The sequence below is a fragment of the Prionailurus viverrinus genome, chromosome D1 (assembly GCF_022837055.1).
Source record: "Prionailurus viverrinus isolate Anna chromosome D1, UM_Priviv_1.0, whole genome shotgun sequence".
Classification (NCBI taxonomy): Eukaryota; Metazoa; Chordata; class Mammalia; order Carnivora; family Felidae; genus Prionailurus; species Prionailurus viverrinus.
In genome coordinates, this window is record NC_062570.1 from 98,765,343 (window position 1) to 98,790,569 (window position 25,227).

General features: G+C 53.9%; 1 protein-coding gene and 1 long non-coding RNA gene across 4 annotated transcripts in view; one reads left to right on the top strand and one right to left on the bottom strand.

Moving 5' to 3' along the window:
• The window catches only part of LOC125146742 (uncharacterized), a 68,489-nt gene extending 63,832 nt beyond the window's left edge, over positions 1 to 4,657 (bottom strand). For 2 of the 3 annotated variants that reach the window (XR_007144866.1, XR_007144864.1), the window contains exons 1-3: positions 3,748 to 3,784; positions 1,935 to 2,048; positions 497 to 553 (exon numbers count right to left, since the gene is read on the bottom strand). This is a non-coding gene — a long non-coding RNA (uncharacterized LOC125146742). Of the gene's footprint in view, positions 1 to 496; positions 554 to 1,934; positions 2,049 to 3,747; positions 3,785 to 4,532 lie in introns of those variants that run through there. The other variant, XR_007144865.1, reaches the window with a different exon arrangement.
• Positions 1 to 24,895, top strand: part of CREB3L1 (cAMP responsive element binding protein 3 like 1) — a 35,237-nt gene extending 10,342 nt beyond the window's left edge. Inside the window, exons 2-12 of the mRNA XM_047823515.1 lie at positions 8,796 to 9,024; positions 12,288 to 12,472; positions 15,258 to 15,336; positions 17,039 to 17,196; positions 17,872 to 18,021; positions 18,174 to 18,232; positions 18,431 to 18,499; positions 20,296 to 20,395; positions 21,312 to 21,438; positions 23,740 to 24,007; positions 24,186 to 24,895. Coding sequence (XP_047679471.1) covers positions 8,796 to 9,024; positions 12,288 to 12,472; positions 15,258 to 15,336; positions 17,039 to 17,196; positions 17,872 to 18,021; positions 18,174 to 18,232; positions 18,431 to 18,499; positions 20,296 to 20,395; positions 21,312 to 21,438; positions 23,740 to 24,007; positions 24,186 to 24,222 — 1,461 coding nt within the window. The 3' untranslated portion in view covers positions 24,223 to 24,895. The remainder of the gene's footprint in view (positions 1 to 8,795; positions 9,025 to 12,287; positions 12,473 to 15,257; positions 15,337 to 17,038; positions 17,197 to 17,871; positions 18,022 to 18,173; positions 18,233 to 18,430; positions 18,500 to 20,295; positions 20,396 to 21,311; positions 21,439 to 23,739; positions 24,008 to 24,185) is intronic.
• Positions 24,896 to 25,227: the final 332 nt, after the last annotated feature.

Below are 25,227 nucleotides of genomic sequence, written 5' to 3' on the forward strand. Positions count from 1 at the left end.
AAAGGGTAGAGGGGGGTGGGGCAGAGGCAGAGCTTGAGCGAGCATAGGAGGGGATGAAGGGTTGGGGGTGGTGAGGGAAGGAGCGAGGTAGTTCCCAGCTCAGCACATTCCTGAGACATCTGGACGCTCTGGAAGAGCCCCAGCTGGCCCGCAAGGCTGTGGCTCCAGCTTCTCTGCTCTGTGATGTCAGGACCCAGCAGTCCCCCCTCCTCTCAGAGTCCCACTGGCCTGAGGTCCACCTTGGGGCTGAGTGCTGGGGTCTCTTCCCCAGACCCCTCACTCTCAGTGAGCAAGGACGAGGCCCCTGAGGCACTGGAGGAAACCCCTAGCCTGGAGGAGGGCCTGGGCATGGCGGGTGGAGGCCAACACGGAAGACCTAGGGGTTTGCCCAAGCAACTGACTCAAGGAGATTCCTCTTTGGAGTTGATGCCAGCCCCTCCCTTCTCCTTGCAAGGGAGATAGAGACAGAGGAGAGACTCTGAAAATGGCTGCTTACCTCAAGCTGTGTGATCCTGAGCCGGTCTGTTCCTTCCCTGGCTCTCAGTTTTTCTCTCTGTAATAATAACAGCTACACTTCAGTGAGACCCTTCTCTGTGTCCTGCATTGTATCAAGCACTTTACAAATATCATCTCATGTAATCCTCACGGCAACCTAGTAGTTAGATAGAAGTACCCCTATTTTACAGCTGAGACTGAGGCTCAGAGAGGTTAAGTAACTTGCCCAAGGCTACGCAGTAGGTAGCAAAACCGAGATTAGAACCAGATCTGTCTGCCTCCCTTGCTCTTAATCATTGAACTACACTGTCTCTGTAAATAAGAGGGGGCGGACCTAATGATGCCAGAATTCTTTTCAGCTCGAAAATTGTAATGATTTTTTTTGGCTATCGTGGGGCTCTTGAAGAAGGGCAGGGGCAGGCATTAGTCACACACTGGGTGGGGGAAGGAGAACAGAGGCAATTGGCTTTGAAGCATCTGATGGCTCAGGAGTCTTTGGAGGTCCCCTCCCTTGGAGTCCCGGAGAGGTCCAAACCCCAGAGGCTGGGGCCACAGCCTGATCTCCAGCCGAACCCAGGGGTCCCACACCTTCCCTGAAGGATTGGAGTAAATAAGGAGAGAGAATGCAGCTTCTTCCAAAAATAAAACCTGAGGACAACTCAGACAGGCCAGGACAGCTGAGGAAGCCAGAGGCCGAATGCTGAGTGCACTGGAGAGAGGGAAGAGGCCAAGGGAACTCCAGCCAGAGCCGGGTGGCAGGCTCCAGCTGAGGAGGACCTTCCAGCTGGCCAGGGGCCGGGAGAACAGCTTGGCCAGGTGGCCACTAGGCTTTGTTGACACTCTTGGGCCTAACCAAACCGTGGGGCAGCTCCTCCAGCACTAAGCAGGGGACTGTGGTCCCCAGGTACCTGGTCTGTCTGGGGCTTAAGAACAAAAAGGCCTTGGGAAAAAATAACCTGGAAAATGGGTACAATAGGCCCCACTAGGGAGGAGCCGAGGGAAGGAGTCCAGGAGCATGGAAACTCTGCCTGGAGCAGGAGCAAGCTGGCACTGAAGCGGAATTCAGGGCAGTCATTCCTGGAGGCTCAGCTACAGAAAAAGGGCCTCAGTCCATTAACTCACTGGCACATTCCTTCATTCACCCACTCATTCAGTCCATCGGTCAGTCACTCAGCAAACGCCTGAGCACCTACCATGTGCTGGGACCAATGCTAGGCTTTGGAGATACACATGAGAATTGGACACAGCAAGACACAGAAGCAGTATGGCTGGATCGTTTCAAGCTATACTAAGGCACTTGGAAACTATCCTAAGGGCAGTATGGAGTCATTGATGGACACTGAGGAAGAGAGTCACACAGTCATGTTGTGTTAGAAGATCCCTCTTGATGGAGGTGGGGAATGCTTAGGAGACAGATCGGAGTGCCAGCCTTAGCTTACCTTCATAAACAGGGTAGTCACATCACTAGTCAGAAAGTCTTTTGTGAGCAGGAATTAGGCTTTGTTCATCTCTGTATCCACAGGGCTGGGCACGTAGTAGGTGCTAAGTAAATACTGGAGAAATGCAGAAGAGATGAACAAATGGATGTGATTAGACACCCTTATTCTCCAGAGGTCCCCAGTGCCAGCCCTGGCACTTAGTTGTCAGTGTCCTGAGCTGTCCCACAGGGATCCTCTGGCCACTGCCTATGGACCAACATCTCCAGCAGCCAGACCGTGGGCTGCCGTGCCCTCACTGGGGCCAGTCACAGCTAATCCCAGCCCTGGGCGGCGGCATTCACTGCCATCGCTTCCTCCTGCCCAGACAGCACCTGGCACTAGCCCCAGGGTTGGGCCATGGTACATGGGCTGCCTGGTGAGAAGATGCCAGGGGCTGGCCAGGAACCTGCAGGCCAGCTCTCCACTTTCCTGAGGCATCTGTGGCCTGGGCAGGGAAGGGTTACCAGTGTCAGGAGAGGGAACTGGAGAGCCAGACCAACGGGGCTGGGGGCTACAGAGAATACACACACCGTGCCCCCGCCCAGGCCCTGCTCTGCACGGAAGCAGCCTGTGGTGGATGCCAGCCTGCCCTTTCCTCTCTCCCTTCCTCCCTCCAGCACACTCACAGAAAAGCTCCGTTCCCATACTGCCCCTCCTCCAGTCCCAGCCCTCACTGTCCCGGCCCCAGGCGAGCCTGGGGCTCCCAGAGCTCCCTCGCTGGGGGTCATATGACTCAGGCATGTGGGTTGGCGCAGTCAGCATTTAGTTCTGTGGTGGTGTGAGATGTTGTGTGTGTTCAAGTCAGAGCGTGCATGACTACGTCTATGACCATCCCTGGGGTGGCCGTGCATATGTGTGTCTGCATGGGACACTGTGTGTCTGTCTGATCACGTCTGAGGAGTGCGTCCACTTGGGGCCTGTGTTGGTGCTTGCCAGTGTCAGCCTAGGTGAGCCCATGAGCGTGTGTATGTGCAATACAGTACCTGGCCCAGGCTGTACGTGGAATGTGCCCATGGGTATGGATCTTACATCGGGTGGTGTCAGAGAAGTGGTGTTTCCTTATGTAAGAAGGAACCCCACAGCCCACGTCTGTGTAGCACATCCACACGTATGCACACACATGGACACAGAGGGAAGCATTTCTGCTTATTTGGACTTGGGCTCTGTGGTGAATAGTTCGGTAGGGGGAAAATATGAAACCTCAGCAGCCACCGTCCCTGGGCCTGTGGGGAACGGGGGATGAGAGTGAGGTTGGAGGTTGGAACAATGTGCCCCCCCTTAACCCCCCCTGCCAGGAAAGCTCAGGGAGGGACTGGCTCCAGGGACTGGAGAACTGGCTGCATCCCTTCCCAGTCCCCAGGGAGGCCAGGGCAGAGAAAAAGAGCCCATTCTCTGAAGACTAGTTCACTTCACCCTGTCCCTGCCTGCCACCCCTGCCCCAATAGGAACACAGTCTGTAACCGATGGGGAAACTGAGGCCTGGAGGAGAGACACCACCTGCCCCTGCCCAGGTCTCAGAGCACAGCTGGATCTTGAACTGGGGGGGGGGGTGCGCATCCCGAGTCTGAGTCCAGGGCCTTTTCCCCTTCAAAGGACAGCCTTTGATTCCGGCTCTGGGAAAGGGACACCCAAATGCCTGGATGGTGATACATAAGGACAAGGAGGGCCTGACAACTGGATACCCAGGGGCCCACCTCCCCTCCCTGCTCTCTCTTGAGCCTTCCCCGTCCCCGCCCCCCCCCCCACCCCCACACACTCAGGGCACAGCACTGACTCAGACTGGTGGCCCTTCAGCTTGAAATGGGGTCGATTTTCTAGTGACCACGAGGCAAGTAACCGTCCGGGAATGTATGGGTCGGGGGCGGGCGCGTGTGAGCCCAGCCTGCGGGGGAAGGGAAGAGGGAAATGTGAGAGGACTCTCCTCCCATCTCTCTCCAGAGCTCACTCTCTCGGAAGGAATGTCCGGGCTTGGGATTCCCCCCCACTCCTTATCCCACAGCTCAGCCTGGACCCACTCCGGTCTCCTCCCTCCTTTCCCCAAGCACAGACTGAATCAGCCGGGCCAGGGGAGAGGCAGAAGTCAGGAACAGGGGGTGCAGGCACCACCGGGCTAGGGGCCAAGGGAAGTGAGTGCTCTGAGGCTGCCCCAGGTCGAGGGAGAACCTTCTCCCACACACTCTCCCAGCAGACAGCTGCACCCCCAGAGCTTTTCCGTCCCTCTGCATTGACCCCCGTGGGGGAATTACGGGAGGGGAACTGAGAGTAGCTTCAGATGGTCCTATTACCGCCCCAGGAGCGTCCCCACTCCCCACTCCCCGCGACCAGGGACCGAGACCGCGTTGTCCCATCAGTGCGCCCTGTGATAGCACTGTTCCAAGAGGGACGGAAGGAGGTGAGCCGGAAGAGCGGTGAAGGGGCTTAAGGACTGGTGCCCGGCCTTCCCTTGGAGCCAGGGACGTCGGGGGAGACCCTCCCTCTCCACTTCCCCCTACTCGCCGCGCGGGGTCAGGAGCCGTGCAACCGATAAGGGTCTTGGGACAGCGGGGCTGCCGGGCCCACCTGGAAGCTCCAAGGAGCCATCCCGGCCTCGGCCCCAAGCGCTGAAAGGGACACACAGCCGGACCTCGCGCTGCAGGCCCTTCCCACGCCCCGGCTTTCCGCGAAGCACGGGACCCTCCTCCGCCTGCGCCCTGCCGCCGCCGCCGGCTGCCCGCAGCCTTCTCCCATTGGCCAGGAGCTCCGCGGGCTCCACCAATGAACACGCCGGACTCCGGCTCGGGGCGGCCCCACAGCGCGCCGGCCTTAATCTCTGGCCCGCAGCGCGCGGCTGGGGGCACCGGGTCCTTCTTTATCTAAATTTAAAGGGCAGGCGCCCGAGACCTGGCTGCCGGACTGGGTGCTGCCAGGAGAGGTATGCGCGGGGGTGCGAGCAGGAGAGTGCGATACCAATCCTCCGAGAGGGAGGAGCAGAGAGAGGAGCCGGGGCTGACTGCGCGTGGCCTCCGAGAAGGAGCTTGTATTGGCATGACTGTAGGAAAAAGTCTTTAACGAGGAGGGAAACAAATCATAATATTTCCTTCTCTGGCTTCCCATCCCCGTTGCCTGGCAAGGCACCCCAGAACGCTCACCCTCTACCCCCAAAGAACCCTATCCCCCCTCTGAACGTTGACCCACGACCCCCTGATGTTCGTAAATGTAACCCTCCTTCCTCACCGGGGCAATAATTTCCTTCAGATAGTCTGAAACCTCAGCTTTTAGCGTGTGAATTAGGAGTAGAGCTGGGTGTGGTTGGGGGAAACATGGACATGCTGGAGCTGAGGAGGCCTGAGGTCCCCAGAGTGGGCTTGAACCCCTCCCTCAACATTGCCAACTCTGTGACTTTGGGTAGGTGGCTTTCTCTCTCTGGACCTCATTTTCTTCATTGGCAGATGGGGGTGTGAATGGGAGGTGAAGACCATGGGCTTTCTCGAGTCCCTTCTGCTTCTAATGTATTGATGATATAAACCAACCATAACTGAGCTGCTTTGACAGACCAGGCACCAGATAGAAGAAGTAAGGCTACAAAACCCTCTGAAGGGTTTTGCCAGTCCCTTCTGGCATGCTGGCATGAGCAGGAAGTTGGCCTGGAGGTGATGAGATATGCCCACCATTGCCACCAGAGGTCCGACCATCACATAAGGAAGCCCAGAGCAAAGAGGACCGGGTTTTCTGAGTGTCCTCCACCCCCACCCTGCCTGCCCCTTGGCTGCCCTCCCCTTCCACTTGGCTCTCATTTTCTGGAAGCTCCATCCTGTTAGGCCTTGGCTGCTGTTTCCAGCAGGTGGGGTGGGGGCTGCTCACAAAAGGGGGCCAGCTGTGCTCCCTGAGCAGGTTCCTGTGGGCACCCCAAAAGGGGTCTCTGAGAAGGACCTGGCTTATCCTGCCTGGAGCCAAGGCCTTCAGGGACCCCGGCCCAGACTGGAGGAAGTATTTCTCCTCTCCCAGGCCCCGGGAAAGGGCTTGGCAAACCCTTATCGCCTGAGAAGCAGCTGCTGGAGAAATACCTTAGCCACTGACTCACTGTCCTCCCTTCTTCACAACCCCCTCCCACTGGGCCCCACACCAGGCCTTTGAGAGACCCTGAAAGAGTGAGCAGGGGCAAAGCGCCCCCAGCTGGGCTGGCCCAGGCCCTGCAGAGGGTATAGCTAGCACAGTCCTGCCTGTGGCTGGCTGGCTGGTTGGCGGGAGGGGGTGGGGAAGGGATGCCCTGTAAACGGCCTTAGTGTAGGATCACAGTTATTCTTAGAGATGTGTTTAGCTGATGCTTCTGACCTCCTGATTCTGTCTCACCCCAGACATTGATAGATAAATGACCTACTGATGGCATTGCCCTCTGGGGAACAAGGACCTGTCCCTCCACCGATGGTTATCATGGGCCAGGTGCTAGGATCCAGCAGGGGAGGAAGATACAGACCGTGCCTCAGGGAGTTTTCAGTCTGGCAAACAGGCAATTCTTGAACAGAAGAATGTCTGCTACAGTTGGGAAAGGACTGGGCAATGAGGGGCTGTGGACACTTTCCTGTTGTACTTGACTCCCTGGGCCTCAGTTTCCTTATCTGTCAAATGCAAATACGCAACTTCCTTATCTCATTGGGTAATTGTGAGGATTAAATAAAATTGTGCATATGAAAGCACTTCGGAAAGTTAAAATCGCAACAAAACCATAAGGTGATGATAAGTTCTGGCAAAGTGGGAAAAGGGGAGAGTACCTGAGTCAATAGTTTTCCACACTTATTTTGTCCTTGATTCTCTGATCATTCTTCAGCTCAGCTCAGCTCAGGCCTGGAGTTAGGCTTTTAGGAACTGCAGTTTCCATACTTATAATGGCTAATAACCATTGAGTACTCACTACATACTAGGCACCATTCTGTTATATGTATTCGCTGTATATGTGTTCTATATATAAATGTTGTATGTACTTACTTTACCCTCATAATCCTATAAGGTGAATATTAAGCACCCAACAAATATTTGAACATCATGACAACACTATAAAATAGGAACTATTATTTCCCCTTTACAGATAGGGAAACTGAGGCACTGAGAAGCGAATAACTTAGCAAGTCGTGGGGCTAGAATCAAAAACAAGTCCATCTGACTGCACAGATGGTCATGTGGCTCTGAGCCTTATTCTCAGAGGACTTCTCTGTTCACCCCTTCAGGACTGGGGCAGGCTTTGAGTATTCCACGCCAGAAAGAGCCAACAGCTCCAGACCTTGAACCAATCCCCCAGAAGCCAGTCGTTAACCAGTCACCAGGTGGGATGCCAGGGCCTGAAGCAACCCCCTCCCACCATCTCTTCCAACCCACCAGCAAATTCATTCAGTCAGTAAATAATGAACAGCAGGAGCATGTCCTTACATGTTTAGAATTCTTTAGAGAGAAAAACAATAAGCACCTACTATGTGCTAGCTGCTGGGTGCTTTATTAATAATAAGAGGCAATGTTTGTTGAGTAATTATTATGTACCAGGGGCCATTATAAGTGCTTTATATGTATCAATTTAATTCTTACAACAATCCTAGGGCGCCTGGGTGGCTCAGTTGGTTGAGCATCTGACTTCAGCTCAGGTCACGATCTCACAGTTTATGAGTTCGAGTCCCGCATCGGGCTCTGTGCTAACAGCTGGGAGCCTGGACCCTGCTTCAGATTCTGTGTCTCCCTCTCTCTCTGCCCCTCCCCCGCTCATGCTCTGTCTGTCTCTGTCTCAGAAATAATTTTTAAAAATTTTTAAAAATTCTTACAACAATCCTAACAAACTATTATCAGTCTCACTGTACAAAGGAGGAAATGAAACAGAGAGAGGTTAATTAACTTTCCCAAGATCTCAGAGACAAGTATTTTTCAGACTTTTGTGTTTCTGAGAAATATATTTCACTGCATTACCAAGTACCTATACACACACACACACACACACACACACACACACACACAGACAAGATGAAAACCTCACAGGTATTTAACTTCACTGTGTGTAGTGCACTCTGATACTTTCTATTTTTTCTGTTTTATTTTTTCTTAAATCCTGGTTGTGACCTACTAAATTGATTTCACAACCCATTAATGAGTCACCACCCACAGTTTGAACAGCACTGAGTCACAGCTAGAAGTATCAAGGTCAGGATTCGAACCCAAGCAACATGGCTTCAGAGTCTAATCTCTTGGCATAAAGAAGGAATGTCTTGGAAAGGGGAGAGTCTGGTGGCGTGAGGACAGGCAGGGCTGTGCTAATGAGGGGAGTAGAAGCCTTGATAATCCCACCACCTTTCACTCTAGCAAAAAGATAGTACAAAAGTCATTAATATTGCCTTTGAGATGCAAACGTGCTGGCATAGACACGCATTCTTTACTTAGCCTTCCCATGAAGTAGGGTGGACAGAGAAACAGACTCAGGCAGTCTGAGTGATTGAGCCAAGGTCTCAGAGCCAGAACTACAGCATAGCATCCGGTCACCTGTTCAGGAATGCTTTTCCGCCCTCCACATCTCACTCTTGAGAATGACGACAGTGAGGCTGGAAGTGGCAGTGGAGACGGTGGTGGTGAAGGTAAAGTGGTGACAGCGGTGACGGTCATGATACAAACGATACTAGTTGGTCCTGAGGATGTGGGTACTGGGGAGGTTGGTGGCAATGGCGGTGGCATTAATGATGGCAGGAAGAATAACGGGCAGGTTGCACTGACAGCGGTGGTGGTAGCAGGCCTGAGGTGGGGGGCAGCACAGCAGCACCTGTGCCCCCTTCCCAGGCTAAGCTCACTGTCCCTGCTTCCCTCCTCCTTCCCTAGCATTTCCCTGAGCACCTGGACCACTTCGCGGAGAACATGGAGGACTTCTCTAATGACCTGTTCAGCAGTTTCTTTGATGACCCTGTGCTGGACGAGAAGAGCCCTCTACTGGACATGGAACTGGACTCCCCCACACCAGGCATCCAGGCTGAGCATAGCTACTCCCTGAGCGGTGACTCAGCACCTCAGAGCCCCCTTGTGCCCATCAAGATGGAGGACACCACCCAAGGTACAACAGGGTAGAAGGACCTAAGGACAGCACGGGCCCAGGAGGGGAGGAAGCTTGTGAGGGGTTGGGGGGGGGGGGGGGAGGCCTTCAGGCTAAGACTCCCAGAGGCACACAGGGGAGTCACCCACAAACACCTCTCAGAGGAGTTCGGCCTCCTGCCTTTTTGTTCTCGCTCATATCAAACCCATACGGGCACTTCTCAAAAGGCTGTTTTGCTGGCTTAGAGCAGTTGTGAGCAACGGGGTGGTTCCTGGACCAGCAGCGTCACCTGGGAACTTGTTAGAAACGCAGATTCTCAGTCCGCCCAGACTTGCTGGATCAGAAACCATGTGGGTAGGGCCCAGCCTTCCAGGTGATTCTGATGCACACTTGGGTTTGAGAACCACTGACTTAGAGGAAACAGTGGGGGGAACTAAACCATAAATGTGGACAAGTTTCTGAGACTCTGGAACCTTGCCACCCTCTCATACTGCACTGTCCTCTGAAATGCTGCCTGGGAGAGATGCCTGCGCCCTAGTTTTATTCCCGAAGGTATAGTTCCCTAAAGCTCCCCTCCAACCAACCCCCCCCACACACACACACACACATCCTGCCTGTTTAAGCAAAGGGCCCTTTGAGTCTCTCCTGTCTGGTAACCAACACTGGACAACCCCAGACTGTGCCCCACCTAGAAATGGCCCCTTTGGATGTTTCCTCAAATACAGGTGGTCCTGGCCCTGTCACATTTGGCTAGGTGATCATGGATACATCTCTTAGCCTCTATAAAGCCTCAGTTTCTTCATCTACAAATGGGAATAACTATAAATATTTCTATAGTACTGTGTGGTTTACAAAGTATCTTCATGTTAATTATCTCATTTATCTCTCACACTTTTATCTTTATCTCACACTTTTTTCTTTTCACTTTTATCATAATCCCCATTTGTCTGATCAGAAAAATGAGGCTTCAGGAAAACTAAGCTGTTTGGGTCACACACACAGTAAAATGCATAGTAGGGACTTGGGAGCAAGCAAGCTCCTTGATACTAAACCTCACACCCTCACCACCACATTTTTCTGGCTCAAGGGCCAGCAGGGGGTACTGGGTTTGAACCCAAACAGGCTTTGGTATGCATCCTGATGCCTCCACTAGCTGCTGTGTGATCTTGAGCAAGTTGCTTAATCTCTCTGGGCCTCCATTATAAAATGAAGATAACATATATGCCATAAGTATTCTGGCCTTGGGGGGGGGGGGGGCGCCTGTGTGGCTCAGTCTGTTTACTGTCAGACTCTTGATTCCAGCTCAGGTGGTGATCTCGCAGTTCATGGGATCGAGCCCCAAGTCAGGCTCTGCAGATTCTGCTTAGGATTCTCTCTCCCTCTCTCTGACCGTCCCCTACTTGCTCTCTCTTTCTCTCTCTCTCTCAAAATAAATAAACATACATTAAAAAAAGAACTCTGGCCAGAATTTTTAAACATATACATAAAGTACCCAGTTTAGTGCCCAGTACATAATATATAAAAAGAATTAGTGGCCATTTTAATTGTGCATATAAAAGTCCTATTTAATACGACTAGGCTAGAACCTAGGACTGAAACAATGAACGTTTAATTCCTCTTTCTCTTCAGAGGACAATGGTTTTGAATGAGTTTCTTAATATTCTTATCTATTAAATGGGGATGATAATAATAGTGTCTGCCCCATAGGATTATTGGGAGGGATAAATGAGTTCATATGTATAGAGGGCTAAGAGCTGCACTTAGCTGCTTCTGAGGGTCTTTGAGATTCCCCAGGGGCAGAGATGGGATGTTATACCCGACTCCACTCACCCCTGAGGGCAGGGCCACCACCTGGGCTTTAAATGGCTGCAGGGCTTGTGGCTGCAGAGGTCTTAGCTTCCCGACATGCCCTGGCCTCTCAGCCAAGCCTCTGGAAGTCATGTCAGTTAGTCCTCAGGCCCCACCCTGGAGAAAGGCAGCATGTGGGGCAGACCCCCTCTCATGGCAGGTTCTCCATCCACCCCCGCTAGGCTAGCCCAGCTCCTTGGCCTCCCCAAGTCTATTTTTAGAGCAATTTGTCTGTGGGCCTTTTGCAGGGGCAGCTTCCCGGAGGCCGGACAACTGGCCCTGTAATTTGGGAAGATTGTGGGTGTTCCTGGAGCCCTGGGGCAGCCTGTGGCCCAGAGCCAGGCCGTTCAGGCTCCCAGCTGGGTGGGGCCTCGTTTCTGAGGTGGGACCAGGCACCACTGACCCCTCTCCCTACCCACAGCAGGCCCCAAAGGCCAAAGCCCCCTCACCCTTTCCCTGCACACTGGCTCCCCAGACCTGCGCCTCACCTCACCGCTGCCTGGGGCCTGCTGGGGCCACCGTGGGCAGGGCTGACTTAGGGTGCAGGACTGTAGACACTCATCAGGAAAAGGGGTGATGCCTGCCAGCCCTGTGGCCCAGGTGAGGCCAGAGCCCCACTAAGTGGGCAGGAAAAGGACACTGCCATGGGAAACCTGAACATCACACCTCACCACCAATATGACCCCCACCCCCATCACCAGGTCCTGTGGATTCTCTCTTCCACATCTGTCCCCAATATGTCCCTTCCTCTCCATCCCCACTGTCACCTCCTTTCCTCAGGCTTCATCTTCTCTCGCTGGGCTATTTCACCAGCCTGCTGAGAGTCTCCCTGCTTCTGTCTTGCCTGCAGTCAGTCCAATCAATGCATGCACACACGCAGAATGATTTTTTTTTTTTTGATATTACAAATCTGAGTGCGCTTAAAACCCTTCAGTGCTTCCCCATTACCTTTAAGACAAAGTCACAGCTGTGAGTCTGGCCCATCTTCCCCTTTCCTTTCCATTCCAGCTGCCCTAAACTTGCTTGTGACTGTCACTAGGTCCCCAGCGCCTAGCACAGTGCTCAGCAGATGTTCCCTGGATGGCAGCCATTGTAGTGACCATAGCTAGCTTCTATTGAACATTTACTTCTTGCCGGGCACTTTTACAGATGAAGAAGCTAAGGCTCAGAGAGGTTAAGCAACTTGCCTAAGGTCCCACAGCCAGTCAGGAGGGGTCCAGATCTGTTGTCCACACCTGCTGTGTGAGCTGCTGAATGAAGAAGATGCCCCACGTCTTCTGGCCCCAGGCTATGTCACAAGCACCCCCCTCTGCCCTTGCCTGCCTGCCGCCCTCCGTTCCCTGGCATCTCAGTCCAGAGGAGCTCCCAGGGGGAGGAGGGGGGCAGAGCCCTCTGCTCAGGGAGTCCCCTGAGCCTGGTCCTGCCCCCTTCCTCAGACGTGGAACAGGAAGCATGGGTGCTGGGACACAAACTGTGCTCCGTCATGGTGAAGCAGGAGCAGAGCCCGGAGCTGCCCGTGGACCCTCTGGCCGCCTCCTCAGCCATGGCTGCTGCTGCTGCCATGGCCACCACCCCGCTGCTGGGCCTCAGCCCCCTGTCCAGGCTGCCTGTCCCCCACCAGGTGAGCCTGGGGACGGTTCCCAGGGGCTGAGGGAGGGAGGCAGGGTGGTGGGTCTCTGTGGGAAGAGGCCTTCAAAGCCCTGTGTACCCCAGGGCTACGTGAACTGGGAGCCATGTGACCCTTGGGACTGAGGGTCAGAACTCCCATGGACCCCCTCACCTTCCTAGAATGGGCACAAACCGTAGCACCCTCGGAGTAAGCTGGGGGCCTCACTGTGTGCAGAAGGAAGTTTGCAAGGACCCAGGCAGGGCTGAGCATCAGCGGCCTGGTCCACGGTCTCAGAGACAGACATGGCACAGGCCGTGTTATTTTCTCAGAGCATCAGGACTTTAAAAAGGAAAGACCAAATATGAGAATTCGAAAGTTTTGCTGTACTTCAGTTGTATATGCTCATGAGATCAACGTTTTTTATCTCATACACTCATGCCATCACCCCACCCCCCCACCTCCCACCACCACCACCTTCCATGATACATGGATAACAGCATTCAGCTATAGATCCAACATCTGAAGAGCCTCCTGGGCCAAGTCTCTGGGCCCTGCCTGTGTCCTGGCTCTGGGCACGTTGCCTTCTTTTTATTCCTTCAGCTTCCTTGTCTGTAAAATGGGAGCATGAACTGGCTCTAAAAGGCTTCTTGGCCCGGAGTCTACAATCTAAGGGCCATCTTAAAATCCCTAGTTACAGGTTTGACTAGCTCTGCCCCCTGCTGGCCACGCATCTCACCCGATCAAAATGTATGTGGCCAAAGGCAAGCTCAGCCCCTCCCTACCCCACCATCAACCCGTTGGACCAAGGGTCTGCTGCAAAGGTGGAGGATCTGTTGCGACCACCTCCAAGGCTGGCTCAGCGACTCCTCAGGCCTTGGCAAAGCAGGAAGGGAAGGCGCAGCAGCAGCCGCCAGAGTCTTGGAGGTTGGGCACGGGCCTCAGAGAAGGAAACTGAGGCTCAAGGAGCTAAGCCACTTGCCCAGAATCACACAGTCAGAAATAATGAACGGCATTCCAAACTCTGCAAGACCCAGAAGCCCACACTTCCCACTCTAGTGAGGTCACAACACCCTGTGGAAGGCACAGGAACCAGAAGTTGGCATTGTCAGTCACAGGCTGTGGGACCCACCCTTTCCATCACAATGCCTTCTCTGTCACTTGAGGGCTGAGCTAGGACGCAGACCAGGGAGTCTCCAAGGTCTCTGCCAATTTGAACCTTCTGCAATTCTTACTCATCTGCCTAAATTGGGGATTCTGTGTCCCACCCAGAATATCATGACCTCTCCCTGCTGGCTGCAGAACCAGAGGGGAGCCTTGGTCCTGAAATCCAGCACCCAACAACACAGTGCCTTCCTCAAAGAGAACACCACTTAGGTGCATGTTGATCATCGTGTGTAGGCAGCCATGTGTGTTCTTGATGTCCTTTCTGTAGCAGCAAGTGGGAATATAAAGAAATAGGGATGCGTGTTTGTTTAAAACATAGATCTAGGGGCGCCTGGGTGACTCCGTCGGTTAAGTGGCTGACTTCGGTGCAGGTCATGATCTCGCAGACCGTGAGTTCGAGCCCCGCGTCGGGCTCTGTGCTGACAGCTCAGAGCCTGGAGCCTGTTTCAGATTCTGTGTCTCCCTCTTTCTGACCCTCCCTCGTTCATGCTCTGTCTCTCTCTGTCTCAAAAATAAATAAACGTTAAAAAAAATTTAAAAAAAAACATAAATCTAGTTCTGTTAGTCCCTTGCAATCCAACCCTTTAGGGGCTCCTTATTGTTGCAAACTTCCTTGTCTGGTCCCTTTCTACCTTCTGTGAATCCTCCCACCACCCCCACGCCACCCCCTCGCCAAGCCATCTGATCTTGTTTCCTACCCCTCCACCCCTGGCACACACCCCTACCCTCTGGACACCCTGAATACTGAGTTTCCGGATCCAGCCATGCTCTCTGGCCTCTGTGCCTTTGCAGATACTTTTCCCTGCACTTGGAATGCCTTTCCCCTCACCACTGGCCCCATCCTTTGTTTGGAACATTCCTGTTTATACTTCAGGACTCATTTCAAACTTCAGTGGCTGAGGGAGCTTACCCTGAGCCCCCAGCCAGTCCATGCCTTCTTAGTCTGTGGTATTGTTACCGCTCACTGAACAGCTTCAATGTGCCAGACGTTACCTCTCATCCTCTCCGCAAACTCTCTGCAAACCACATAGCAAACCACATAACACCATGCCACGGCCTACCGCCTACGTGGCCTTCACAGTCCGTGCAGGACAGCCTCCACTAAAAAAATGGCCTTGGCCTTGGAGGTCACAAGAAGCTCTCCTTCTCTGAGCATAAGGTCTAAACTACAGTGGGGCACTTGGGTGGCTGAGTCAGTTGAGCGTCCGCCTTCGGCTCAGGTCATGATCACACAGTCCGTGAGTTCGAGCCCCGCATCGGGCTCCGTGCTGACAGCTCAGAGCCTGGGGCCTGCTTTGGATTCTGTGTCTCCCTCTCTCTCTGCCCCTCCCTTGCTCATGCTCTGTCTCTCTCCGTCTCAAAAATAAATAAAAACATTTTAAAAACTTAAAAAAATAAATAAATAAACTACACTAACCACTTGACAATCATTCTCTTCTCTTAGGTCTGACTTGGCTTCTCCAAGCCTGAAAACCTGCCTCTGCTCCCTCTGGGCTGTGCTCGGAACACTGAGCCCCGCCACCTCCTTATATGCAGAGCAGACTGCCAGACTCAGGGGAGGGTGGGAGGTTGAGTGGCTTGGTGGGGACAGCCCCAAGGACAGCTGATGGAGATGGACCTATGTCTTCCTCAGGCCCCAGGAGAGATGACTCAGCTGCCAGTGATCAAAGCGGAGCCCCAGGAGGTGAATCAGTTCCTCAAAGTGACACCAGGTAAGTATGTCCAGAAAGGGACTCTGCCTCTCTCCAGTCTTGGGCAGACAGCATCCCTACTCCCTTGGCCCAGCCCACCCATCTCCCTTGACAACTCCCATCTCTCTTGAGAATATCCTTTCCTCCCTGCCCTTCACACTTTCCCTTCCTCAAGCCCCCTTCTTACCCAATCTACAACTGTCATCTCTGTTACTGACACTCTCTCACCCTGTTTGCTAATCCCCCTCCCATCATTCACTGATGATGCCCACTCTGTAGCCATCCATCCTTCCATCCATTTATCCATCCATCCATCCATCCATCCATCCACCCAGTGAGTTCATTGTGCATGTCCCAGTACCAGGAGCTGGGGAAGCAGAGAGAGAAGACAGTTCCTGTGCCCAAGGAGATCAGAGTAATGAGGGCCAATATCATAGCAGCCAAATGGATTAAAGTTGGCAGATCCCAGGAGGCCTTGGAAGCCTCCCAGATCTGACAAGGAGGAAGGGAACAGAGGAAGCTTCTTGGATTGGCCAGAAGGAGAAAAGGCTAACTGAATCTTTCCAGTCCCACCCCATTAATCCATCAAACATTCATGAAGCATCTACTATGTATCAGGCCCTGGGCTCAGTAGCACATGCTTTAGAAGGATGAATAAGGCCCCAGTTTCACCCTCAGGTTGCTCACTTCCTTGGAGAGAAGACTCACAGAAGGCAGAAAGGGGCCACTGTGAAAACACATCGCCTTGTAGAGCGCCCTTCTATCCGTAAAGCATTTTTACAAACATTAGCTCATTCCATCCTCGTGGCTCCCTTCCAACAGGAAAGTGAGGCTGGGAGAGGCTAATAAACATGACTGTAGGCCACACACTTGGGGCAGGTGATAGCAGAACTTGAACTCGGGCTCTCTGGCTCCAAGTTCAGGGCTCTTTAAGAGGCAAATCAAAGTCTGGGAAAGGAGAGAGGACTCCTGCAGGGGGCAGTTTGGGGCAGAGCCTAGAAGGATGCAGCTGTTCCTCCTAAGCCTCAGCCCAGAGCCTTCAGGTCTCCACACCTGCTATTAGCTGGACTTTCTGTGCTGACCTGGGAGCTCTCCCTGCAGCTACGCTCTCGGTCCTCATGGCTCTACCCAGGCTTCTTCCTGACCACCTCAAGTGTCAGTCTTCCTGATGCTGTGGCCACAGAGAAGCAACAGGGGCGGGGAGGCTGGGGAGAGCAGTGCCCCTGGCTGGTCTGCCGAAAGCCCAATGCTGTCCTGTTACCCTGAAGTTGAAAGAGGAACCCCTGGGGTTGATGTGGCTAAAAGTTTTGCAGTGGAAAAAAAGAAGTGACAGAGGCTGTTGCTTGCCCAGCCTGATCCCCATGGGTCTGACTGCGGGCAGATTCCAGTCACCTCTGGGGTTACCAAGCTGGAGGCTCAAAGGGTCTGGACCCTGTGAAGTCAGGGATGGGGGAGGGACTTCAAGAATCTGGCCTCCATGATATCCATACCAAGGACCAGGCTTAAGGGAGCCAGACCTCTGTGGCGTCAGAGATGGGATGGCACTCAGGAATCAACTTTGGGGATGTCAGCTCATCTATGTGACATGGCAGAGGGGCTTGTGATGTTACAGCTGGTCAAGGCCCCAGTGTTCCGTTCCCCAGTGTCAGGGCTGGCTGACCTCTGATGTCCAAGCAGAGCTGGGATGCAACCCTGCTAACCTGGATTCCCCCGCTCTCCCCAGAGGACCTGGTGCAGATGCCTCTGACGCCCCCCAGCAGCCACGGCAGCGACAGTGACGGCTCCCAGAGTCCCCGCTCTCTGCCCCCCTCCAGCCCTGTCCGGCCCATGGCCCGCTCCTCCACGGCCATCTCCACCTCCCCCCTTCTCACCGCCCCTCACGTAAGCAGCTGGGGGTGGGCTGACCCTAGAGGCAAGGAACTGAGTAAGTCCACCCTGTACATGACCAGCAGGGAAGGGTCTGGGGAGCCCCAAGCCTGATCCTCATCCCTATCAGAATTCAGAGAGGTGCCTGCCTGGCAGATGGGAGTGAGAATCTTTCAATCCTGCTTTGGGGTGAAGAGGAACCAGGTAGAGAGGTCCAAGAGGCCTGCCAAACCCACACTGTTGCTGAGCCAGGACTAGAACTTGACATTCCTGACCTCTAGGGGGGTGGCCCAGGCTCTAGGAGGCCCAAAAGCCCCCAGGAAACATGGAGCTAGGCCCTGAGTCCTGGGATGAGTGTGGAGCCTCCCAAGTGGAGACTGTAGGGACATGAGGGGGCTGCTGCTTAGGGGCTCTGGGCAAGCAAGCTTTGAGGCTGTGGATTCCAGAATGGGATCTAGGGACACCCCCGCCCCCCCACCACAATAATAGGCTGAGTGCCTAACATGCTGGGCTCCCAGCACTGTTGATTCATGTTATCGGATTTAATTCAGATCCACCCTTTTTCAGATTGGGAAACTGAGGCTAAGAGAGTCGAGTACCTTCCCCAAGTCACACAAAGAGTAAAGGGCAGAGCTTGAACTGGAATCCAGGGCTGTCTGGTTCCTAACCATCATGTCGTACTTCCCACAGAAATTACAGGGGACATCAGGGCCGCTGCTCCTGACAGAGGAGGAGAAACGCACCCTGATTGCTGAGGGCTACCCCATCCCCACGAAGCTCCCCCTCACCAAAGCCGAAGAAAAGGCCTTAAAGAGGGTCCGGAGAAAAATCAAGAATAAGGTAAAGCATGAGCTGGACCCAGCCCCTTCCCTAGGACTTCCTTGGTGGGTGGGAGCCTCTGCTCCCCAGGTGATGCCAGCCCTAAAATTGAGGATCCCCAGGAAGTGGTTACGTGGCTATGGTAACCCCTGTTCGGGGGCTTGCCCCTCTAGATCTCGGCCCAGGAGAGCCGCCGCAAGAAGAAGGAGTACGTGGAATGTCTAGAAAAGAAGTAAGCATCCTGGGCAGGGTGGCAGGCCTGGGACCCACTCCCCAGCCTGCCCCGCTCTCCCTGGTCCTCTCTCAAAGGGCACCAGAGCAGAGGGCGTGGGGAGCGGGATGCCACAGGGAATGGTGGGGCAGGGGTGGGGGGCGGGCAGCAGTGGGTCTGGAGGCTGCCTCTGAGCCTTTGCCTACTTGGCCCCCTCAGGGTGGAGACATTTACATCAGAGAACAACGAACTGTGGAAGAAGGTAGAGACCCTGGAGAATGCCAACAGGTGAGTTGTCCCACCTGTCTCCTCCCTGGCCCCCCACGCTTCTGCAGCCAGTGCCTGGCTCTGGCATAGCTCTGGGAGGCAGGAGAGAGACGGGGTAACTGAGTTCAGGATGACAGGAACCCTGCAGAGCCTGGGACCCCTGGCCTCCCATCCTTCTTCATCCGCATATAGCTCTATATGCTATGACAGGGCAGGGGCGACGCTTAAATGAGCTGATGTAGAGCAGTGGCTTTCCAAGTGTGACCCCAGACCAGCAGCAGCAGCCCCTGGGAACTTTCAGAAATGCTTATTTTCAGGCCTCAAGCCAGACCTAGTGAACCAGGAACTCCCCGGGGAGGGCTCAGCAACCTGTGTTTTAGTAAGCCCTCCAGGTGATTTTGGTGCACCCTAAAGTTAGAACCGCTGGTGTAGGTGTTGCTGCTCAGGGTTCTTCTTACCAACAAACAGCATCGGCACCACCTGCAGAATCAGGATCTGCGTTTCCACAAGATCCTTCAGTGATTCACAGGCACAATTAAGTTTGAGCAACATCAGCGTGGAGCCGGCACAGGGCCTGGTGGCCACATAAAATCACAGCCTGGGTTTTTTGTTTTGTTTTGTTTTTTTATTCCATTCTGCCATGTTTGCGATTCTGGGAAAACCATTAAACCTCTCTGGGCCCCAGTTGCTTTGTCTAAATGGGGATTATAGAAGCTCTGTCTCACAGGATTTGTGCGAAGGTTTGATGAGACAGTGCAAGTAAAGGGCCCAGAGCTGTGCTTGGCATTTGAGAATGCTGAATTCATGTCAGCTCTTCTTCTTTTTTTAATGGTTATTCTGAATTCTTGATGGTGCCTAGCCATGAGCCCACAGTAGGTCTTTAATAATTATTTGCTGGGGTAAATTAAAATGACGTAGATGACAGCTGGTAATTCGCAGGTGCTCAACAGAAGGCTTTTTCCTTCTTTCCTCCCTTCTCCCCCAGCTTCTCCAGCAGGATCCAGCCACTCCCCTGATTGACCTGGAGAATGCCCCCCACTCAGGGAAGGGAGGCGGGAGTCCGCACCCCTCACCCCTCTACCTCTGGCCCAGATTCCTCTCTGGCCCAAAATAGGGCCAGGCCCTTGGAGCTATTTCGCCACCTGCTGTACATTCTGGTAACTGCAACCCCACTGCCCGGCTAGGTGGAGGAAAGCGATGGTTAAACTGTTACTCACCAGGCATGGGCTGAGTCCCCCCTGTGTGTGCCCGGAGGATTCCACGTTGGGTGGGACCCGGTCCTCGCCCTCAGGGAGCCCACAGTTAGTGAAGGAGACTGACATGGCAATCCGTAAATAAACGAAGTGCTGCAGGTGCTGTGATAAAAGCAACAAAACAAAATCAACGAAAATGGGAGTTACCATTTACTGGACCCTCACTACACACCAGACAGCTGCCACACGTGGCCGTCTTATCAGCTCAGGGAGTTGTGGGGTTCAAAGACAGGAAGGTCAATTTAGCTGTGGCTGGTGTAGGTGAAGAAAAAGGTGACCTCAGCCCAGGTGGGGTAGACCCTCCTCCCACCCCCACTTTGGTGAGGAGCAACCCTGAACTCCCATAGGGTGACCCAGCTGTTCACTATGAGACAGGCCCCAGGTCCCCCCAAGCCACACCGCAGAGGAGCCAAGCGGGAGGTGACCTTTTCTGTCGTGACTGAAATGGACACCTGGTGTGGAGGCTAAGGCTGGAGCCAGCCCAGGTGCACCCTGGGAGAGCTCCAGGAGGCAGAGATGCCTGCGGGGTCAGAGCGTGCCAGGTGACCACTGTGCCCTCCTCAGGACCCTGCTGCAGCAGCTGCAGAAACTCCAGACTCTGGTCACCAACAAGATCTCAAGACCTTACAAGATGGCTGCCACCCAGACTGGGACCTGCCTCATGGTAGGTGCTGTTCCCTCACCCCAGGGCCACACAAGGACAAGACTTCCCCAGGCTGGCTTTCTAGGAAAGCAGGCAGAGCTTGGAGGGATTGGCCACATCACCAAGGTACACGATCCTAGTGCCTGGTGAGCTGGCTCCTGCAGACCCCAGCCTCTTTCACCAAGCCCATGGAGCCTTCTAGAACATGACCTTCCGTGATGAATTCTAACACCGTGTGGATGTGTAGTGGCTCACGTGAACCCAGCTAGGGGATAGCAGGGCAAGTCCCTTGAGGAGGCCACTTCTACAAGGCCGCTGGGGAGGAAAGGGCTTAAGGAAACACAAGGAAGTTTGGACTTGGTTCTTTCTTTCTGGAACCAATAGCGAGGAGAAGGTTGAGCAAATCTCTAGAAAGCCAAAAGAATATGCAGGGTGTGGCTCAGGCCTCTGCAAGACCCTCTTCCACTCTGTCCTGGAAATGTGCGGCCTGCTGCCCCCTGGCTGATCACTCCCCAGGCCCTCTGAGAGCCTCACACTGTCAGGTGGCAGTCACCCTGTGGGCAGGGCTCAGTTCCTGGTGCGTGACTCTCAGCTCCTCTTGTGAGAACCTGGTATGATGCTCTGTCCCCCTCCCTTAACCCCCCAAACCCCCACCTACTCCTTTCTCCCTGTCCTGATTCCTCCACCTTATAGGTTATAACCATGTTGACCACTTTCCTCTTTTGCTAATGCTGCCTATGGCAGTTCCCTACAATGAGCTGCGATGGCCTGAGCAGCCTCCCCAACCTTCTCCAGAAAGGGTAGAAGAGCCCACATCTAGGGGGTAGTTGGCTCTGGGTGCTGCTTTTTTGGAAAAACAGAGAGCCTTTTATACCTATTGGTTTGGGGGCAGAAGGATTGAGAGTGGCTCTGACCACCGCTCTCTCTCCACTACCAGGTGGCGGCCTTGTGCTTCGTTCTGGTGCTGGGCTCCCTTGTGCCCTGCCTCCCTGAGTTCTCCTCCAGCTCCCAGACTGTGAAGGAAGACCCCGTGGCCGCTGACAGCGTCTACACAGCCAGTCAGAGTGAGTGGGCCAGGCTATGTTAACCTGAGCCAGGCCATCTTCCCTCAGCCCCAACTTCCAGACAGAAGCCAGACACGAGAATGGAGCCAGGTTCTGGGTGGGCGTTATCTTCTTCTGTGCCCTCATTTTGCAAATGGGGAAACTGAGGCTCCGAAAGGGCATATGATTTATTCAATGTTGGTTGTAGAATTGGGACTGCGGGGCAGACCCCCTAATCCCAGCCCACCCAAGAGTGGCTCAGAGGGGCTAACAGGAATGTTCCCACCCTAGCCCCGACGAATTATGGTACCGGTGGTCATGGGGCATCTGCTAGACACCATTAGTATTTCACGAATGGGATGGCAAATGAGTTTCAGTTCAAGGGCCCTTTCCAATAAGATGGTGGTGGCTGTCTGAAGCACTATGTGAAGGACCCTGACATAGCACTCAGGAGCAGCAGGAAGGAGTGCCAAGACCCACTGGTAATGTCTACCTTGGGCAGAAGAGGGGCCATGGTGGTGTGAGCTCAGATATTTACCGTCCCATAGGGGGTTGTCAGGTACAGTGGTTAAGAGCGGGGGGGCCTCAGAGTCGGTCGTACCTGCCGTGGCCGTTTGCTAACTGCGTGGCCTTGGGCATGTGCCTTAAGCTCTCTAAGCATTAATTTCTTCATCTGAAACGCGGGAGTCACAGCTCTACTCTTACCAAGCACGGTTGTTGTGACAACTAGATGGCAAGGTGCACAAACACTCTTAGCACAGTGTCTGGTGTAGAGCAAGCACTTACTAAATGAGCACACTGCCACCTTTTCGAAGACCACACGAGAGGGGAGAAAAGGTATAATACGTGGGTGGCAAGGGGGAGAACTGGTAGAGGGTGCAGCAAAGAACAGTATGGATTTCCAGAGGCGGAAGATACTTCAGGTAGACCCACAGAGGAACTTTCTGGCTGTTCATCATTTACCAGGAACGAATTTATCTAGCAGGGCAGGAGGAAGAGGAAACAGATGGGAGGTCAGAGAGGGAGGGGACAGGGAGGAGTGAGATTCGAGAAGGAGAGATATGCAGGGAGAATGAGCTAGACCAGCAGGGCCTTGAGGGGAGGAAGGGGAGGGGAGGGTTAGGGGAAGAGGAAGTGGAGGTGGTGAGTGAAAACCACTCCCTGGACAAGGGTGGCCTGAGAAGACAGGACAGTTGCTAAGGGAGGTGGGCCACAGGGGTGTAAGGGCTTGCGAGTCACGTATCCATTTTCCAAGAGCAGAGGGGCTCTTGTATATTTGGAGGTAGAGGAAACCCCAGGAGAGGAAGGGATGGAAGTTGGGGGTGGGGGCAGCATTAATGAACAAAGCCAGAGTCAGAGGAGGCGAGGGAATGAAGGAGCCCCTTGCAGTGAATGCAGTGCATGGCAGGCCCTGTGTGCATCTGTGGTAGGAAGTGGCTTCTGGAACGGGCTTTTCAGAGCTGGTGTATTGCTCAATTGCAGGGAGTGCCTTTCACACAGACCCTTAGGTCAGGGCCTGAGGGCTGGAGCCAGGCAGACCTGGGTTTGCCTCTCACCTCTAGCGTCCCCGATAAGTAGAACCTCGGTTACCTGTTCTGTGAAACTGGGCTAAAAATATCTCGTTCCCAGGAGTTTCTGTGATGTTAGTGATTGGATACAGGTCAAAGGGCTTTGCACCATGCCTGGCACAAAGTAGATATCCAGGGGCGTGTGCGTGGCTCAGTCGGTTAAGCGTCTAACTCTTGATCTCAACTTGGGTCTTGATCTCAGGATTGTGAACTCCAGCCCCGCACTGGGCTCCACACTGGGCATGAAGCCTGCATAAAACAAAACAAAACAAAACAAAACAAGGTCAATATCCAACAAATTTGTTTTCTTTTCCTTCATTTCCCTGAAGGGCATACTAGGGCCTAGAATGGAGAAGAGATTGATTCAAGATCTCACAGAAAGTGAATAGTGGAGGTGGGACTAGAATTCAGCTCACAGATGCCCCGCCCCGGTAGCCTCTGCTTAGGAAGAACTACTTTCTCAGAGTGCTTACTATGAACAGTTCCAATCACTTTCCCTATATTGTCTCATTAAACCACATCTACTTGAGGTTGGCCCTAGTATCCCTATTTTACAGATGAGCAAACTGAGGCTCAGAAAGGCTAAAGCAAAGGCTTGATTTTCCTGAGGTCATGCAAATTGGAAATGTTAGAGCTAGGATTCAAACTCAGGTCTGCAAGATTCCAGGACCCTCATCGTTAACTAGTGGGCCAGGAACGTGGCTGGGAGGAGGGGGCCTCGACAACTGAGGCTCACCCTGTGCTCTCTGTCTAGTGCCCTCCCGGAGCCTCCTGTTCTACGATGAGGGGGCAGGCTCGTGGGAGGATGGCCGCAGTGCCCTGCTGCCTGTGGAGCCCCCAGATGGCTGGGAGATCAAGCCGGGGGGCCCGGCAGAGCAGCGGCCCCAGGACCACCTACAGCTTGACCACCTGGACAGCACCCACGAGACCACCAAGTACCTGAGTGAGGCCTGGCCAAAAGACGTCGGTGGAAATGGCACCAGCCCCGACTTCTCTCATCCCAAGGAGTGGTTCCGTGAGAGGTGAGTGGGTGGCCCCTTCCCTTCCTGGCGTCCCAGTCTCCACCCACACTGTGCCCTGGTCCCCGTGTCAGCCACACATCCCCAAGGCCCCATCCGTCCCGCATCCTGATCCAGCATGCAGAGGGGTGAGAGGGTCCTTCACTGGACAGATTCACTCTGATTTCTGTTCTCTCTCCAGGGATCTGGGCCCCAATACCACCATCAAACTCTCCTAGGCCGTGCCAAGACCCAGGACACAGGACGTACCCCCTGGCGCCCAGAAGAGGGGTGGTCTTGCTCTCTAACCCGGATCCAGCTTGTACCCCTGCCCCCTGGGCTCCCAGCCCAGGAGAAGGGGTTCCACTTTTCCCCAGACCTTCTTTGCCCCAATCTTTACCAGGGCCTTTCCTTTCCCCACCACAATCGGACTGTTCCCTTGGGCTGACCACTCTGTTCTCACCCCACCCTCCCACAACCATCCGTCCTTCTCAGATAAACCACTCACTGGGCTAACCCCTTCCTTTCTCATAATGACCAACACGACCACTGCCTCCCTGCCCGCCCCCCACAAACATACACATCAACATACCGACATACACACACACACACACCCCTCACCCCTGCCCCACTGTACAGAGACCAAGAACAGAAATTGTTTGTAAATAATGAACCTTATTTTTTATTATTGCCAATCCCCTAAGATATTGTATTTTACAAGTCTCCATCCGCCCTTCACCCCTCCCTTGTTTTATATTTTATGAAGTTAGTGCGGGCTTTGCTGTTCCCTGGCCCTCTCCTGGCCTCCCCTGCTGCTGCCCAAGCCGCTGGGCCTTTTTAATTGCCAAACTGCTTCGTCCATCAGCTCAGCACATGCTTTAAGAAGGCAAAAGTAAAAAAAAAAAAAAAGATGCAGCATCAATTCCCGACTTTGTGCCTTTCTTCATGGGGGGGGAGGCGACAAAGACTGAGGGATGGGGGAATGAGAAGGGGACGTTTATGTTCCGACAGGGTCTGATTGGGAGCATGGGGATATGAGGAGGCATTTCTTCTGGGCTCCCTCTTCCAGCCGGGCGCAGGATTCAAACTAGATGGTCAAAAGCTTCTGCTATAATCCCCCCACCCCACGGCTCCTCCTCCTACTGCTGACTGTGGAGGCAGAAGAGCAGATGAGCCACCGTCTTGGCCTTTGGGGATGCGAACTGCAAGTGTCAAGCATCTCCTTGGACCAGACGCTGTGCCAC